This window comes from Marmota monax, unplaced genomic scaffold, assembly GCF_021218885.2.
Source record: "Marmota monax isolate L192 unplaced genomic scaffold, Marmota_monax_Labrador192_F-V1.1 WCK01_AAM20220418_F8-fsc00015, whole genome shotgun sequence".
In the NCBI taxonomy this organism is placed as follows: Eukaryota; Metazoa; Chordata; class Mammalia; order Rodentia; family Sciuridae; genus Marmota; species Marmota monax.
The window spans coordinates 3693545-3708068 of NW_026692194.1; the positions used below are offsets into that span (position 1 = coordinate 3693545).

At 35.1% G+C, this 14524-nt stretch overlaps 1 protein-coding gene across 1 annotated transcript in view; it reads right to left on the reverse strand.

The window, feature by feature from the left end:
• The window catches only part of Actr2 (actin related protein 2), a 42889-nt gene that overhangs the window by 21507 nt on the left and 6858 nt on the right, over positions 1–14524 (reverse strand). The window contains exons 2-4 of the mRNA XM_046422814.2: positions 11813–11923; positions 4702–4917; positions 1135–1207 (exon numbers count right to left, since the gene is read on the reverse strand). Of these exons, the coding sequence (XP_046278770.1) occupies positions 1135–1207; positions 4702–4917; positions 11813–11923 (400 nt within the window). The remainder of the gene's footprint in view (positions 1–1134; positions 1208–4701; positions 4918–11812; positions 11924–14524) is intronic.

The following is a 14524-nucleotide window of genomic DNA, read 5'->3' on the forward strand; positions in this document are numbered from 1 at the left end:
TGTTAACTATTAAAAGCTTGGTACATGCCTTACCCACCCCCTTCAAACAACCATATCAGCTTCAGAGACCAGGTGCATCATTAGGGCCAAAACACTCTTGCCATGACTCTCTGACAACACAAAAGATTAAAACTGTTAAGGACTGAGCCCTTAAATTGTTATTTGCCATGATTTTGTGTTCTCTTCTATTTCCCACCCATGTGTTCTCTTAACAGCTATAACATCTCATCCTTATCACAAGACAGAGATGTTTATACAGAATGTGGCATCAGTATGAAAACCTGTCAAGACTCTTCCATGATGACCGCTGACAGTGCCTTCCTCAGAGTTAAGATGCTCTCACAGGAAAAGAAAAGCACACTTTTGAAAGGTACCTAAAGCCAATTAACATTCCTAAGCCTTAGCCTCTCCTTCCAAACAGCCCTTTCACAGGAATAAAACTCCCTTTGTTCCAGAGGCTGCCCAGTTTTTCTCTTATGAGAAGCCTTAATAAAAGCTTTACATTTCTTTGTTCTCTGTCCTGACTTGTTTTCCTTTCTAGAGTCACAAAGTCAAAGTTCCAGTGTCTGCCACCAGTCTTTCATTAAATCCACCTCAAAAAATATGAATCCCAAATGTCCTTCTTTTCCCTTTTATTCCTCCTATTTTATATCTTGACAAGTCTGATTTTCAGGCTAATCTATTAGATATGTGTGTGTGGGGGGGTGTGTGTGTGTGTGTTTGTGTGTATTTTTTAAATTCAAGCCAATTGTTAAGATAGTTCCATTTTATTTTCTTCTGCATAAAAAATTAAAATAGCTTAAGAGGGAATATCCTTTTTTTCAAACTGGTCTTGGGTTGGGGATGTAGTTCAGTGGCAAAGAACTTCTCTAGCATGCTTAAGACATTGGATTCTATCCCTAGCACTGGCCCCCTTCACCAAAAATTGATGAATTGCTTTAAATCTTCCTGTGCAGTAAAGCAAATAAAAGTGTATGATATTTTATTTGAGAAATAACAAATTGTGAAAATTTTTCAAAGTGTGGTATATAAATAATGTGATTTTTCTGGGATTTGTAACTTAATGAGAAATCAAATTTCTCTGGCATAAGATTAATGGTGAATTAATTTTTCTAACAGTTAAGTATTACCTACCTTGAGCATACAAAGTCAGAACTGCCTGGATGGCTACATACACACCAGAAAACTGGTAAGTTTCAAACATTACCTGAAAATGTAGGGGAAAAAAAAGTGGTATTTACAAAGATGCATAATACATATTTATATGCTTTCTTCATGGTCATAGAGAGGATCAGTTGACCAAATAGAATTAAAGGGACCTGAACAGTCATCCATTCTAAACAGTTTCTCCTGCCTCTATAAACTCCTGCTGTCACAGAGCTCCAATGCTGACCATAAATTTTTGGATACATACTAAATCTCCAAGCATTCATAAGTGCTACAAAACAAAGATTTCTGAGAGTGTTATAATTAGTGGCTAATTAGTGTGACAGAAAGCTTCCTGCACTTCAACCTTGTAGTTAAAAACAAAGAAGTATGGACTGGGGTTGTGGCTCAGTGGTAGAGTGCTTGCCTTGCACATGTGAAGCTCTGAGTTCAATCCTCAGCACCACATAAAAAAATAAATAAAGGTATTGTGCCCATCTACAACTAAAAAAATATTAAAAAACAAAGAAGTAGAATTGGGGATACAGTTTAATAGTAGAGTGCCTAGCATGCAAGGGCCCCTGGATCCTACCAATTCCTACAAACAACACACACACACACACACACACACACACACACACCCTAAAATCATGAAATAAAATGAGAAGATGAAGACTTTTATTAACTGTGTTAATAAGATGGCAGATAAAGAAATTGCTTAGCTGCAGAGCACGTGGTCCCATCATTGAACCAAGCCTATAACTCCTCTCTCTTCCCCATGAACTACACAGGAGGAGGGAGTTTCCTTTTGCCCTCTCCAGTCACACTTATTCTCTGCAGCCCAGGTTAGCTGGAATAACTTGCATTTCTTTTACCAATAATCTCTAGTGAGCATGACTCGTAGGGTCACTGTCACTATGAATATCTAGATACTTACAAATTTTACAATAGATCACAATGAGAATTATATAGAACTTAAATTCATATGTATTCATCAGTTAAACAACTAGATATTCTGACTAGTATTCTATTTCCTCAACCTTTGAATAAACACCCCTCCACAGGAAAGAAAATGGAAGAGTGATGCTATATATGTGCACATACCAACTTGAAAGTCTGTTAAAATTTATTTATAAAAGAAAAAAAAGAATAAATTAATTAAATAAGGAAAAAAATTTATTTATATTTATAAGACTATTCAAGTACTTGTGGGCTGCGGATGTGGCTCAGTAGTACAGTACTTGCCTAGCATACGTAAACCCCTGGGATAAATCCTCAGCAAGACCCCCCCCCCGCCCCACAAAAAAAGTGTACAAAACTTAATACAAAAATTAAGTTTTAGCTAGATACGGTAATGAATACCTAGCCTCTAGCTACCCAGGAGGCTACCAACAGGAGGACCACTTGAGCCTGTCCATTCAAAAAAACAACAAAAAAAAATTGAGTTTTCATTGTCTAAAACTATAAAATGTCATCTAACAGGAAATTTCTTCTAACCCTTTTCCAAAATTTCCTTCAACATCTAAATATATTCATAGAGTAAAACAAATTACGTAAAAATTGGTTCATTTACCTTGCATAGCAAATAGCAAGCTACTAAGATGTAGAAAGTTATCAAAAGTTTCTATATCATATAACAAAATGAAAGAGAAACTTGAAACTTTACGTATTAGAAATGTAGCTCTCCTGCTCTTTCTTTCTTCTCTGCTTACCTTACTGTACTAGTCTTCTCAGTTTCCCGCTGGATTCTCTGATCTCTCTGGTTTTTAGCCTTTTCACCCCTGTCTACTCTCACTGTGGCTAACAGTATGATCCTGAAGGCTCTCAAATTTATATCTCCAGCCTGAACTCGATCTTACATCTACAACTATATCTTCGACATTTCTGCTTTGATGTCTAACGACAGCCTTAAACTTAACATATCAAAACTGAACTCCCGATCATTTGCCTTAAATTCTTAGCTGATGGTAACTATGTCCTCTAGTTACTAAAGTCAGAACCTTCCTGACAACCCCACATCCAAAGCATCAGAAAATTCCTGTACATAATAATCTGATCACCTCTCATACTTCTGCTGTTATCCCTGATCTTAACCATCATTATCTTTTTTTTTTTTTGGTACTGGGGATTGAACTCAGGGGCACTCGACCACTGAGCCACATCCCCAGCCCTATCTTTTTTTTTTTTAATATATTTTTATTTTTTAGTTTTCGGCAGACACAACATCTTTGTTTGTATGTGGTGCTGAGGATCGAATCCGGGCCAAACGCATGCCAGGAGAGCATGCCAGGAGAGCGTGCTACCGCTTGAGCCACATCCCCAGCCCCCAGCCCTATCTTTGTATTTGATCTAGAGACAAGGTTCCACTGAGTTGCTTAACGCCTTGCTTTTGCTGAGGCTGGCTTTGAACTCCCGATCCTCTTGCCTCTGCCTCCTGAGCCCCTGGGATTACAGGTATGCGCCACCTCTCGAGGTGCCATCATTATCGTTTGCCTAAATAACTGAAAATCTTCAAACTGGTATCTTTTTCACCTTTGCCTCCCTATGGTATACTCACAACACAGCAGCCAAAGAAATCTGAATCAGCATTTCTTCCCTGTAAGTGCCCCTCATTTCACTCAGAGTAAAAGTGTAGTTCCCTGTTTTAGCCTACAAGGCAATCATGTTCCTTATCCAATGTTATCTCTTTGTTTTCTTCCATCAACCACACTCTGCAGTCACACTAACTCTCTGGCTGATCCCCTAATATGCCAAAATGGGGCTGGGAATGTGGCTCAAGCGTTAGCCCGCTCGCCTGGCATGCATTCAGCCCGGGGTTCGATCCTCAGCACCACATACAAACAAAGATGTTTTGTCTGCCGAAAACTAAAAAATAAATATTAAAAAAATTCTCTCTCTCTTTAAAACAAACAAACAAAAAAAAAATGCCAACATGTTCCAACTTTAAGACTTACATTGGCTACTCCTTTCTGCCTGCAAGGCTCTTCCCCTATATATCCTGGCTAATTCCCTTACCAGTCTTTGTTTAAACATCATTTTTAGATAGAGGCCTATTACCACAACCTGTCTACAGCTGCAACTGCCCACTTTCCTTAACTTACTCTATAGTTTTTCCTTTAGCACCTACTATGTCCTAACAACAACAAAAAGCCTATATTCCCCTGCTAAAATATAAACTTCACATCATCAGGATTTTGTTTATTAATATATCCCACTTAGAGTAATAAAGACTAGCATATTCAAGATGAGTATCCCTTATCTGAAATGCTTGGGACCAGAAGTGTTTCAGGCATTGAATATTCACAGACTTTACCAGTTGAGCATCTAATCCAAAAATCCAAAATCTAAAATGCTGCATAGTCCAAAACTTCTTAAGCATCATGCCATGCTCAAAAAGTTTTAGATTACATATTAGGAATGGTCAAACTGTAGAAAATGCAAAATAAGATTATTTTTATTCCCTTTATCCATAGGAACTATGGTAAGAAAAAAGAATTTTTTATTTAATATAACATCAGAAAGACACACATATGCATATCCCATCTAAAAACTTACCTCTACAATCTTCTCTCTGTTTTTGGTTGGGTTCATAGGAGGTTCTGTGAGTAAGATTTTACAATTTCTGGTATCTATGTTAAGTTTCTCTGGTCCAAAGGTATAATCCCACAGATGTTTCATGTCATCCCAATTTCGTACAATGCCATTTTCCATAGGATAGTTAACTTCTAACATTGATCGTAATTCACTTGCCTCATCACCAACCATGAGATCCTAGAAAATGATAATATCAAAGTTTAAAACCAGTCAAATTTTTATATAAAGCAGCTTCAAAAAATTATATTCCCAAGATATTTCTGAAAACTTGGGAATAATTAATTTTAGTCTTTTTGGCACTTTTCAGATAAAGTTTTTATTCCACAAGTTAAAAATCTTTTTTTTAAGAACAATGTCTTACAAAGTTTAATCATGGATAATAAATTTTTATGTACTACATGGTTTAAATCAATAAATTGACCTTACCTTTAATATATATGTTTCCAAAAGAAGAACATTAGCACAAATAAACCCCATATTTTCATATTTTGGAGGGTTTTGTATGAGGTTTCATCTGTTTCTTTTGCTCAAATGTTCAAAAAATAAGTCCTGTGATATGTGAAATAGCACATCAGGGAAAAAAAAACTTGTAGAAAAATGCTCAATGCATGCAGCACATTTCTTTGTACTAAATATCAAAATAATAAATGTTAAGTACTACAAAACATAATTTTGAAAGAAGCAAAAATGATTATTACTCTACAGTAATGCATATATGTACCAATTAACTTGTAAATTTCACAAACTTCTCTCCAGATGTCTGAATTAAAATTTAAATAAAATTTCTACATATACTTTATCGAGATGAATGAAAAATCTGTATCAATATGAAAAATTAAAAACATAAGGAAAACTCATTTTTAAAAATAATCTCAAGAACAACATTTTCAATCTTAAAGTCTAATACTAGAAATCTATGCTATCACAGAGGAAGCATAATACTCACAACTCTTGTCTCCAGTGAATGCATATTTAAGGTGACCCACATTTTAAAAAAAAAATCAAACTTTGTATAATAAGGCTAACAATGTCCTAGAATTAAAACTTATTTAGAACTTAGGTATGTGAGACATTAAATATTAATTTTTATATGTGCCGATGAATTCAATTTGGAAAATCAACATCAGAAATAGTTACTATTCATTTAATACCCGTTCAAAATACGGGAAAATGAAGAAAAGCAGCAGCAAAGTTAACATGACTTAAGACAGAGCTTTGAAAAATGTGAGTTTTAAACTTAAGAAAAAATTAGATGTAAAACCAAGGTAAAGACCTATTAAAAAACAAAACTGATTTCTGACAAGTCCACTAATGAAACACCAAAAAGGGAAACAAAGTGAAAGCACACTAAAGATGCTCATTAAAACTTCATGTCATAACCAATTTCTTATAAAGTTAATTTCCCCACAACTTAATATTCAAATTTCTTAACTACTAACTATTTAGAATCTTCAGGGGAAGAAAATGCAAAACTAAAAATTCTGTGTTTGTGAACTCTAACTAATGGCATGAATAAGTTGAAGTATTTAGGGAAAATAATACTGATATCTGAAATCCCTCCATACTGTTTTAAAATCCATCAAAACAGGGCTAGGGATGTGGCTCAAGCGGTAGCGGGCTCGCCTGGCGTGCGTGCGGCCCGGGTTCGATCCTCAGCACCACATACAAACAAAGATGTTGTGTCCGCCGAAAACTAAAAAATAAATATTAAAAAATTATAAAAAAAAATTAAAAAAAAAAAATCCATCAAAACACATGATGGTTTATTGGATATTTACTTGGACAGACATGATAAATCAGTATAATATACATTAAGATCTGAATCCAGGGGCTGGGGATGTGGCTCTAGCAGTAGCGCGCTCGCCTGGCATACGTCCGGCCCGGGTTCAATCCTCAGCACCACATACAAACAAAGATGTTGTGCCCGCCAAAAACTAAAAAATAAATATTAAAAAAAAATTCTCTCTCTCTCTGTCTCTCACTCTCTCTTTAAAAAAAAAAAAAAAAAAAAAAGATCTGAATCTAGGTGACAGATATGAGTTTCACTATAACATTCTTTTGGCACTGCAGCCAGGTGTGGTGGTGCAGTCCTGTCATCTCATGGACTCAGGAGGTTGAGGCAAGAGAATCGCAAGTTTGAGGCCAGCCTTAGCAACTTAGCAAGGCCATAAGCAACTTAACAAGAAAACCTTGTCTCAAAACAAAAAAGGAAAAAAATACATAAAAATGGCTGGGAATGTAGCTCAGTGGTAAAATGTCCCTGGGTTCAATTCCCAGTTAAAAAAAAAAAGATCTTTTAACATTGCTCATGTTCTCAAACACTGTTTCACTGTTTAAAAATGTTAAGGGGGAAAAAGTATACTTATAAGTACATATATTATTTTTGATCATTAACAAATCTAACTTAATATCTAATTTGTTACTTACTTTCCTCTATAACAAAGATACTCTCCTTGTATTGTATGATCAATTAGATAATTATTTGTTTTATATTAGCTGGTTTATAATCATTATTATTTTAACCATTTGGAGTAAGTCTGACCTAATTTCAACAGAGTACTTAATTTTTATTCCACACAACAATAGGAATTTAAGTATGTCTGACCTAATGCCAACTTAAAATAAAAGCCTGTTCATGGGCTAGAGTTGTAGCTCAGTGGTAGAGTGCTTGACTAGCATGTGTGAGGCACTGGGTTCGATTCTCAGCACCACATATAAATAAATAACTACAATAAAGGTTCATAAAAAATGATTCAAAATTTAAAAATAATTTTTAAAAAGTCTGTTCGTGTATCTACTTCTATAACCACACGTACCATAAAGAATTAACTGGGAAAAAAAATCGAGCACTGAGTATCCTCAGTGCTCTCTCTAAATATAAGACATTCTAAATGGAAGAAAATAAGTATTAGCTTATTTGAAAAATGCAAAATTTCTTGAGTAAAATTTCAATGCCAGGTGTGGGGTACATGCTTATAACCCCAGCTATTCCAGAGCTTAAGGCAAGAGGACGCCAAGTTAAAGGCGGCATAGGCAACTTAGTGAAACCCAGTCTCAAAGTAAAAAATAAAAAATAAAAAGGGATGGGGATGTATCTAGGTGGTAAAGAGCCTCTGGGTTCACATTCTAGTAGTGCTGAAAAACAAAAAACAAAAAGCTTAGAGCAAACCACACTGGTAGCACATGCCAATAATGCCAGCTACTCAGGAGTCTGAGGAAGGAGAATTGAGAGTTTGAAGTCAGTCTAGCAATTTAGTAAGACCCTCTCTCAAAAAGATAAATAATCCTATGACACATAACCTTCCCTAGTACCCATTATCTTTTAAAAGTAAAAAATGAGCTAGGTGAGCCAGGCACATTGGCACACGCCTGTAATCCCAGCAGCTTGGGAGGCTGAGACAGGAGAATCTCAGTTCAAAGCCAGCCTCAACAATGGTGAGGTGCTAAGCAACTTAGTGAGATCCTGTCTCTAAATAAAATACAAAATAGAGCTGGGGATGTGGCTCTGTGGCTGAGTGCCCCTGAGTTCAGTCCCCATATCCCTTCCAAAAAAAAAGTGCTAGGTGAGGTAGCACATGCCTATAATCCCAGCGACTTGGGTGGCTGATACTGGAGGATCAAAAGTTCAAGGCTGGTCTTGGCAATTTAGCAAGATCTTGCTCAAAATAAAATATGCTCTTGAAAAGAGCTGGAGATTAGCTTAGTGGTAAAAGTACCCTGGGTTCAACCCCTAGTACCGAAGGTGGGGATAAAAAAAAAAAAAGTGTGTTCATGTGTTCAGTAACTTGCCCTCATACCTCAGAACAAAGTTATAAATAATCAGAGTAGGTTTTAGGTCTTTACCATCTGCCCCACAACCATCACCTTTTACTTGAAAGAATGAGAAATCATAGTTAACTGTCTGGGAAGCTGTTTCAAAAGCACCTACACTTTACCAAAAGCAGATAGTATAGATTATACCTGATAAGCAACCTTGTGAACAATGTCACTTTAAATTATAGAGAACAGAACAAATGCAAGCTTAAACCACAATTACATCCCTACATACAAATCCTGCTTAAAAGACTTGTTAACTTAAGCCTACCCTATTCTCTACAAGTATAGCTTTTTAAAAAATCTCTTTAGGATTTTAAGACAAGTGCATGATTTTTATTTAGAAAAAATATAGGAATATTCACTTTTATATGTTTTTGTCTATTCAAAACAAATTTTCACAAAGTTACTGCTACTAGTTAAAATATATAATTAGAAATGCCTGATATTTATCTTTGTGAAAGTTGCTGACAAACATTATATCAAAAAAAAAAAAAAACTTGAAAATATCTACTATAGAAGTATTTAGACTATCATAGAATAATGAGTCAAATATCTGAGATAGGCCCAGCAAGCTTCTAGGTGAAAAGAAAAAGGTATTTACAATGGTATTTACTTGGGGGTGGGGGAATTTCGTTTGTGGGGAAATGGAAACCTTACAAGCACTTTACCTTTTTCTTATTTATCCTCAGATAATGCTGTCAAATCTACTTATTTGGAAACAAATCATTCTTTTATTTCTCTTTTTCCACTTATGACTCATTAGCATATCCAAATTTTACTCAGTTTATTAAGTACATATATGATACCATACTGAATGCAAATACATACACACAAGGTATGATAGGTAATGTTTAATTTAACATCAGTAAATAAAGTGAATTTATCCAAATTTCACGGATCATACTGATCCTGTATAAAGCCTTGGTTTCTAACATTATGCACACCACATTCCATTTTAATTATAACATTCATCTACAGAAAAACAAATAAAACAATTCAAAACTATGTTAGTAATTAGTGCTTGTTTGGTCCATTGTATGCAATCAGGAAAGTACAGGACTTAATTAGTTGCTACCAAATTGAAGCAATGAAAAAAGGTTAAAAATTAAAGTACTTAAAATAAAAATATGGAATTACCCCCCTCCCCAATACTAAAGGGACACAAAACAACAACTACTGTCCCACCAAGCAAAAGTGGAAAACAAACAGCATGTGTGTAACCTCACTTACCATCTTTTTGTTATTCTACTTCAACAGGTCAAGAAAGGTGAAGAAAGAGAAGGTAGAAGTAAGAGTCAGAAAAGGCCTAAATAAAATCCTCACTGAAATTTTTAAACATACAAGCAACAGAGACAAATTAGGTTGAGGTCAGATGCAGTACTACTATATTTTATGGAGTTAATAATTAGGGCCAAATTAACATGGACAGTTATTACTCCTGAATGAAAATTAACTAAACAAATAATTTAAATTTCTATTTTTTTAGTCTACACATTTTAGCTAACAAGACACACAAATATAAGTCTATCTACAAAGCTCAGAAATTCCAAAAAGTCAAGTTTCTTTAATTCATTACTGAATTTAAGAACTTTAAGGAATACAAATGACAACAGCAAAGATATAGTTGAGTAAGTAGGTAGAAAGGTAGATGGTTCAGAGTTGTTTGTCCAAGCTGTAGTATTCAAATTACATTTGACACTGGTCTCTTTGTTTTCTATTTGAAAATACCGTTCAACTTGAAAGTAAGAGTGAAAAGAACCAAGCCAAAAGAACACAGAACCATTTAGCAAATACTAGGGAATTTTCTGGCAAAAATGTTTTATTGGAATATCAATGAGTTTGATTTCTATCACTTGGCCTTAAAAAGCAAGAAAGTGGGCATGAAGAGATGTGTAATTATTTATGCCTATGTTGAAGAATAAAAATGGCTATACACAATGTATCTTATGTCTCAAAAATTTTATTGTTCATAAGGAATATAAAAAAGACAGAAACTAAATTAAAATTTATTTCCAAACAGCAATTTGTTTTTATTACTATTTTTAGATAAATTTCAAGCTGAAGTTCATTTATGATAGAATGCAACCAAAATGGAAGGCGTTCACAAAGAGAATGAGAAATTCCATATATTTCCCTGAAGAAAAGACCCTTTTTCAAAAAGCCTTATACTGAGTGTGCCATTTTAATTTGTGTAACATAAAAGAGGCCAGAAATTACCATTTTGTCTTTAAAAAATATAGAACCTACATTTCCGTTTGTATTTTTATTAACAGTGTAACTCAATTCTCTAATCCCAACAGTAGAGGCCTACCAAGTAGAAAATTTCTACCACCTATTATCACCTCCCTAAATATTTTACACAAATGTCCCAAGAGGTACACCCTCATATTTCAAATGATTCATAACCTAACTGTTCACTGAATTCTTGCCAAGGACTATCCTGAAAAGATCAGCAATATTAGTGTATTCACAAAGGATTCACTAAAAAAGTCCTTCGATTCTACTGCATTCTGTATAATTTAATCCCTAAGCCACCTGAAGGATTTAAATTCAATTGGTGACCACTGTCCTTTTTAATTCTCTTCTAGTTCTTTCTTTCTTCTAAGATAATGTAATTCCCATTTGGTTTTTAATCCTTTGGGAGAAAGATCTCTCATCCTTAATGTGGAGTCTCTAGTGGTTATGTATAGTGAGTAGGCAATGACAACCCGGCTTCTTTTCCTTATGGTAAGATAAACAGTGCAAGGCCAAAAGATTGGCACAGGTTCCTCCAGCACATTATGGAAAAAGTTATTTTATTAGTGAAAAGAGGGATCAATGGGATTCACATTCTGTGTTTTCCTGACTACATAAAAAAAGTAGGGGGATCAGATCATGAAAACATGGGGGAAAAAAGATTAAAGTCCCAAAGAGACACTAAAATATATTCAATTGAAAGACATAAAATTATCAGGCTCATTGTTTTAAAAAAATTAAATTATGTAATAGGACTTCAAGTTACTGATTGTGTTTTGCATCAATGTAAAAAAAAAAAAACTTAAGTATTATACTCTAGACACTAATGGCATTGAGCCATACATAAACAAAATTACATTAAATTAACTTCAGTTTTTGTGCCTTTGTTCAGGTGTTAGTATAAATTAAAAATGAGAAATTCTTCCCTCACCCTTTGCTTTTCCTGGCATCATATTTTAAAACAATTCAAAAAACATCTCACAGGTCTTGATGTTACTTTAACAATAAATAAAAATATTACCTTGATTTCAATGTTTCCCACTTTGGTGGTTGATCTGATAATAGGTCTTCCAACCAAAGCTGGGAAGATGTGTTCTGGAAAGTTAGAGCCTGCATATCCACACTTCACAAACTGGAAGGAAAGAGTAAAAGTGGGTTAGGATCAAGGTATTTACTATATGCATCTAAAAACATTATCTGAAAAACACCACTTTGTGTTTATACATTATTTTACACTTTCAGTGCTTTCAAACCACCTACTCTATTTCCAGCAGCATCTCCTTTCACTTCTTTCATGGCACTACTTCCTGTGTTCGAGCTTATTTATCAGTTAATTGCTTACTCAGTATCTAAAAGCCCCCACTAAGAAAAGGCCCACAAGAGCAGGGAGCTAAGATGAACATTTCATGCTGGAACCTGGTGTTTAAAGAAGCCTTGGCGCACAGTGATCATTTTTGGCTTCTTACATTTTTATATTTAAGTAAATATGTTTAATAATATCCAATAACATAATTTTGGGCTGGGGATGTAGCTCAATGGTAGAGTACTTGCCTACCTAACATATGCAAGGCCCCGAGTTTAATCCCCAGCACCACACACACATACACACACACACACACAAAAGCAACATAATTTGGGCTGGGTTGTGCCTCAGAGGTAGAGCGCTTGCCTAGCATGAGGCACTGGGTTTGATCCTCAGCACCACATGAAAATAAAATAAAGGTACTGTGTTCATGTACAACTAAAAAATAAATGTTAAAAAAAAAGCAACATAATTTCACAGATAGTGTACTTCTTCAAGGGCACATCACTAATTCTAATATTTCTCTCTTAGAAATTGGTATTTTAAGAGGTTCAACGATTACAGCAAAACTTAGAACCAAGGATTTTTAATATTAATAACATAATTTTTCTTAAGAGCAGGCACTGCACTATTAAGAAAAAGACAATTAAGGGCTGGGATTGTGGCTCAGCAGTAGAGTACTCGCCTAGTACGGGCGGGACCCGGGTTCAATCCTCAGCACCACATAAAAATAAAGGCATTGTGTTGCGTCCATCTACACCTAAAAATTAAATATTAAAAAAAAGAAAAAGAATTAAAAATCATAGGGTGTGACAATACATGCCTGGATATCAGATACTCAGGGAAGCTGAGGCAGGAGGATTCCAGATTCAAAGCCAGCCTGGGCAACTTAGTGATACCTTTTCTCAAAATAAAAAGGGCCAGGAATATAGCTCTTTATTAAGAGTGCCCTGGCTTCAATTTCCATACCACAAAAAAGAGAAAAAGAAAAAAATTCAGGGTGGGAGAAGGAAGCTATATTAAGAAAGGAAATATAGCCAGGCATGGTAGCACATGCCTATAATCCCAGCAGCTCAGGAGGCTGAGATAGGAGAATCGCAAATTCAAAGCCAGACTCAGCAACTTAGCAAGACCCTGTCTCAAAATAAAAATAAAAAGGATTGGGGAATGTGACTCAGATGTAGCACACTCCTGGGTTCAATCTTTGGTACCAAAAAAAATCTGTATCTATACATGATATCTGTACTGAAAATGAACACATTTTTGTCATTATTCCATAAAATTCTTTACACTGTATTAGGTATTCTAAGTAATCTAGAGATGATTTAAAGTATATAGGATATTTGGAGATCATATGCAAATATTATGCCATTTTATGTAAGGGCCCTTAGTGGGCAGGGGAGAGGCAGAGCAGAGGAAGAGGCAGAGGGAGAAGGAGAATGTGTCTATTCCCTGAAACTAATCACCTGTGGATACCCAGGGATGGCTATGTATTTAATATTCAGAAAGAATCTATTGTACTATAGCACCAAGCACCATATACTTCTCAATTAGGATGAAAGTACCTGGATATGATACACACAGAATAATACAAAGGTGCAAATAAAATATTAATGTATCAGGGACAGGAAGCAACTATGTACAAGGAATTGTTTTGTTTGATGTGGTAAAATTTAACAACATCCTAAACTCACTGACTTTTGACTAACCCTCCAAAATATAAAATATCTTCAAATATCTTTACAGCGACCTGTTGAAAATGATGCTGATGAACCATATTTAACTATAAATAACCTGGAACATTCTGCCATCACAATTTTACTTGTCTTTTAAATGTTAAAATTATGATTCAAACAGATTGAAATTTTATGAAAAAATCTGTCTGAAATTAGGAAATTTCATATTCCCAATATCACCTTAATTTCTGTCCTTGCACTTTAAGTTTAATTTTAGAACTTAAATAAAACACACTGTTCATATGCCTTCTGCTAAATCCACAAAACCTAGTCCTCGTCAGTTTACCATTAAGCTACATACAGGCATATTTCAAATATAGCTACCCATTTCTGAAAGTATAATACTGTATACATTTTTTTTGGAGGGGGGTACCGGGAACTGAACTCAGGGGCACTAAACCCCTGAGCCACATCCCCAGTCCTATTCTGTGTTTTATTTAGAGACAGTGTCTCACTGAGCTGCTTAGTGGCTTGTTTTACTGAGGCTGGCATTGAACTTGCAATTCCCATCTCAGCCTTCGGAGCCTCTGGGATTACAAGCGTACGCCACCAGGCCCAGCTATACTATACAATTCTTATGGGTCACCTTTCAAGACAGAAGTTAATGTGAAATGAGGGCATATGTAATAGGTAACCTGCTTGCTCATATCCACCTCCACATTTGACAGTGGTTAATAATGAAGAACATATTTTC